General features: G+C 44.1%; 1 protein-coding gene across 3 annotated transcripts; it reads right to left on the minus strand.

Annotated features, from left to right (window-relative positions):
* Nucleotides 1–382: 382 nt before the first annotated feature.
* LOC119366059 (protein COFACTOR ASSEMBLY OF COMPLEX C SUBUNIT B CCB4, chloroplastic-like) lies at nucleotides 383–3,822 on the minus strand. 3 transcript variants are annotated; one of them, XM_037631723.1, is made up of 10 exons: nucleotides 3,627–3,822; nucleotides 2,673–2,900; nucleotides 2,417–2,595; nucleotides 2,202–2,301; nucleotides 2,035–2,108; nucleotides 1,619–1,800; nucleotides 1,478–1,548; nucleotides 1,196–1,279; nucleotides 965–1,019; nucleotides 383–877 (listed from the first exon to the last, which is right to left on the minus strand). In XM_037631723.1, exons 2-9 carry the CDS (start codon nucleotides 2,802–2,804, stop codon nucleotides 966–968), a joined length of 876 nt encoding a protein of 291 aa, XP_037487620.1. In that variant the 5' UTR covers nucleotides 2,805–2,900; nucleotides 3,627–3,822; the 3' UTR covers nucleotides 383–877; nucleotide 965. The 3 variants fall into 3 exon arrangements, with proteins under 3 accessions (XP_037487620.1, XP_037487619.1, XP_037487618.1); XM_037631722.1 differs by having other exon boundaries at nucleotides 383–1,019; nucleotides 2,673–2,887; nucleotides 3,627–3,821; XM_037631721.1 differs by having other exon boundaries at nucleotides 383–1,019; nucleotides 3,627–3,821.
* Between the last annotated feature and the right edge of the window lie 559 nt (nucleotides 3,823–4,381).

A 4,381-nucleotide genomic window follows, 5' to 3' on the forward strand; every position in this document is an offset into this window, starting at 1 on the left:
CGTGCAAGCTATTTGCTTATAGAAATCCATTTCAAAAACATTCAAAATGACAACATTTCACCAATCACAGTGTTGCTCTTATGATAGTTCATATGCATTCATGACATAGCCTCAAAGCAGTATAACTATAACAAGAAGTCAATTATAGAATGTTTGGATCAGACAGCTCCACCATGATAACAGTCAGCAGAGAACCGAGCGCTCGGTTTGCTAGACCACACGGTCGTAAGCTCACCCACCCACGTGGGATCCGCGAGGGTGTCACACTTCTACCTGCAACGTACAGTCGAGGGAAGGAACTTCACCCTTTAATCATGTTTTTATGATAACAGACAGCATACTGTTACTGAGTAGGTCATGTGGAATCAAGTAGGCACCACCCTTACAATAACAACAATGTGCTTTGCATTTTCTGAAATCAGGGTTAAAGCATTAACTGACTTACCCACCTGAATCTCTTCTTATTGCTTAAAACCCAAGAGTAACCAAAGAGCAGTTTTTACAGGAGGGGGCGGGCTAGCTATATCACCCCTCAGACAACAAGTTTACTGAGCCAAACATCAACATGCCGCTTGTCCTCATCTCTAAACCTACCTCAAGCACGGCGTCGTCCCTGCAGCACTTCATCGTGGCCTCCAAAGAGGAAGAAGCTTTGCGAAAGACCACCGAGTTAACTGGCAGATTGAAAAGCAGGGTAATGAACTGTAAATGAGGCATGTGCTCCTCATTAACAATTCACTGCAGAAACTTTTAAAAGGATAGGATGATCATGCGCCTTATTTGCCATTGGGCATATTACAATCCCATAATTTTTGTCAAACTTAGCCATCCCATCAAATCACTCAAAATTTTGCCAATACCAGGCCCTGTACATCACCTTGATGAATTCTGGGATCAGGTAAAGATTGCATAACCACTTCAGAGTAAAATGGCAATTAATTGAATATCCAACAAACAATGCAACCTTAAGGCTTTGACAATGTAGCATCCAACTTGTCTGCAATCATAGCAATCCATGCCTGCAAGGAAGATCATTGGATGACGAGTAATTCTCTAGCAAATTCATTATTCAATGTGTGGTGCTCTTTAGCTTGTAAGTTAGGGATGGGAGCTACATAGTTTATTAGGAGAGATTATGAATTCAAGTATTCAACACAAAAAATACAAAAATATCATATTGAAAGAAACAATATACCTGATCAAGATTAGTGAACCCCCTTATAGTGTCACCACCAATAACTGCAATTCCTTCATCGCCAATTGGCTGCAATATTAGGGCCTGTAGAGCAGAGAAGATGTTAAACACTGTGCATTCCTATTTTAAGATAAACAAATGATTTATATTTTGAATTCAATCATTTGTAAACATGACGTGGAGATTTTTTTTCTCAAATGATACTGTGAGATACGACAATTTAAAATCGTCTGAATGCATGCTGACATAGAATAATTTATCGAAAATGAAATGAATTAGCACCTGCGTGTTAGTTGGTAGAAATGGCAGCTCAGTTCTTCCAGGATATAAAGCAAGATTTGCTAGATAAGATTCTGCAAAGAAGACCACGATGAAATTTCTGAAAACAGACATATAAGCTTCTGAATAACAAGCGGCACTCACGCTTCTTGGATTCCATGGCACTCTTGTAAAGGGAACCTTGCATGAACTTCTGCGCATCCACATTAACAGCATTACCATCTTCTGGAGAGGCAGCAGCAACCCCAACTTGAAGTTTGCAATTACCTCCATACACAACAACCAATGATTTGCAACAAGTTGCAGCCGTCAAGGAATCACATGTCCTATTTATAAGAAAATAGGTTTTACCTAACTTCACAACAAAAATTCCTTCACACAAAATAAATACTCGACGTGAAAATGTGGATACGCAGAACTTGATGAGATTGTTTGGTTCAAATTCTGATGAAGTCAGCCTCCCAACAGAAAATCTGTTTGTTTCTTGTGAGATGAAAAGAGTTTTTTTTTTAATCAAAGTAAAATCAAACCATAAACTGCGCAAATTAGAATATAATTACCAAAGTAGTTCACGAAGAGCAGAACTTGATACATCCTCATCTACTCGCTTACAATCGACGCCACGAGGAGCGACCTAGCATCATTTAACATGGAGAAATCACTATACTAATTAAGTCTAGGAATCCCACTATGAGACAGATCATACTATAAGATGCATAATTCTCACCGGAGAAATGGTTTTTGGGCGGATTGACAGCCAAACAAGGCCGGCAAGGATATCAGTTACAGAGAGCGCCAAGGTGAGTATGTCGGCCCTCGACTGCGAACTGTTTGGAGAACAAACATAGACCAAATGAGCAATATTGGGGATCTACGAAGACCGAGGACAGAACGGAACTGCAAGCACAAAGAAGAGAGAGCAATTTGGTAGTGCAGGGAGACCTGGAGGCGTCGGAGACGGCGGCGATGCCGGAAACGGCACGGTTGAGGAGGACGGCGAGGAGTGACGCGCCGCCGACGAGGATGGGGAGGGCGCGGACAAGCGTGTCGTTGCTCCGGACCCAGTCCCCCACCCACTCCTGCCGCTGCTGCATTGCCCTGCTGCACACCCTGTCCCCTCGCTGCGGATAAGAAGCGAAGAATTTACCCAGCGTCGGTCAATGGGGGCAAGGAGAGACAAAGGGAGGGCGGCACCCACGCTTGGCAGACGAGGCTGCGGCGGGAGGAATGTTATGGAGGGAAGCCGGCGGCGGCGGCGCTGGGAGGAGGCCGGCCGGGGTGTCGATGGGAGCGGAGAGAAGGTACGGCTTCTCAGCAGGTTCATCTCCATGTGGCTCTGCTCGATCAGAATCCAGTGGAGTTTGCTCCCGAATGTCTTTGGTATGAGACAGTGGCGGATCTAGGATGGTACACCTAAAAAAAACAACTGACAACAAATATTACATGTGAATTTTCTAATTAATTTACCAATAACACATAAAAAATATATCAATATGGTCTTACAGACATGCTAAAATTCTTAAGTACTAGACAATTTGCATGCTTTCTGAATATGGAACTGGATTATATTCAGATTGTAGCTTAGAGGTCCAATATGTTCAGATATTTCAAACAGTGCTTGTTTAACATGGAAGTGATGCATCATTCATCTTTGTTACTGAAATGGGGGGCGGAGAGGATGGCTGAGGACCAAAGAATTGACGTCTAAGACATTGAATAATTTCTCATGCCTTGAGGTGTACTTGGATGTTCTCAGTGTGCTACTCCGTTCACTTGTACGTGCTGAGATAAGGTCCGGCCAAGAGGCTAATAACATTGCTGGATGAGCTTAAGAATGAGGTACTATCTCAAACTGGAAACATTTATTATATCCATGAGAAGATGTAAGTTTGACTGAGCTAAAGAGCATTTTACAGATGGAACATTCTTGTGACTATTTCAATCTGAATGAACTTTGTCCAGTCCATTTGGCATGCGGAATGGTTCCCTCACCTCATTTACTTATATTATGGGCAATTGGGCACTATCAGGTATGAATGAGTGAAATTAGAGCAGCAGAAAATCTGCTAGACTCACTACGATCAAGTTCAGATATGTCAATGGTTCTCTTTTACTGACATGGGGAATGGAGAGGGTGGACTGAGGACCGTACCTGCCTCCGGTCTCCGGACAAATCGGGGCGGCTGACGGCCTGAGCGAACTGCGCGGCTGGGCACGCCAGCCTGCTGCGGACTGCACACTGTCGCGGTGGCGATAGGGGCCGGCGAGGGCGCGAGGCGAGCGGCTGCCGGCAGTCCTGTGCGTGAGTAGGCCGGCCGCCGGTGCGTAGCTGGACGTGGAACGGCCGCGGCCGGTCGTTCCATTGGGTGCTGGATTTGATGGTACTGCGGAGGGACGTCGTTGCACGTCGGCCGTTCCTTGTGCATCCGACGACAGACAGGACAGCAGCTCGAACCCGTGGAAAGGACACGTTTCTGTCCATCTCCTCAAGATATTGCTGAAGCGGATGTAGTAACTGCGATTGATCAAACTGAAGTCATTAGCTTCGATTCGAACTTGATAAAGCGTTCCCTGCTCATTTTTAAAAAAAAAACTGCAGAGTTATATTGCCTGCCATTCAGCTGTTTAGTTCTTGCAGCATTCAACAATCTGTTATTCACTTGTTTAATTCTTGGAAACAGTTCAACATTTTGCTATTCTATTCTGTTTAGGCCTTGGCAACAGTTCTATTAAGTTTTGTTCAACTCATACACATTCACAACTTGTCAGTTCTGCACATTCCTCCGCGTGCACAAATTTCCTGTTCATTTTTGGGCATGCACAAGTTTACTAGAACACTCATTCAGGCAAGTACCAACTAGAACTCTTATTCGGTTATTCACATTCAGTATTTTGTAACAATCCCAG

This window comes from Triticum dicoccoides, chromosome 2B, assembly GCF_002162155.2.
Source record: "Triticum dicoccoides isolate Atlit2015 ecotype Zavitan chromosome 2B, WEW_v2.0, whole genome shotgun sequence".
Taxonomy (NCBI): Eukaryota; Viridiplantae; Streptophyta; class Magnoliopsida; order Poales; family Poaceae; genus Triticum; species Triticum dicoccoides.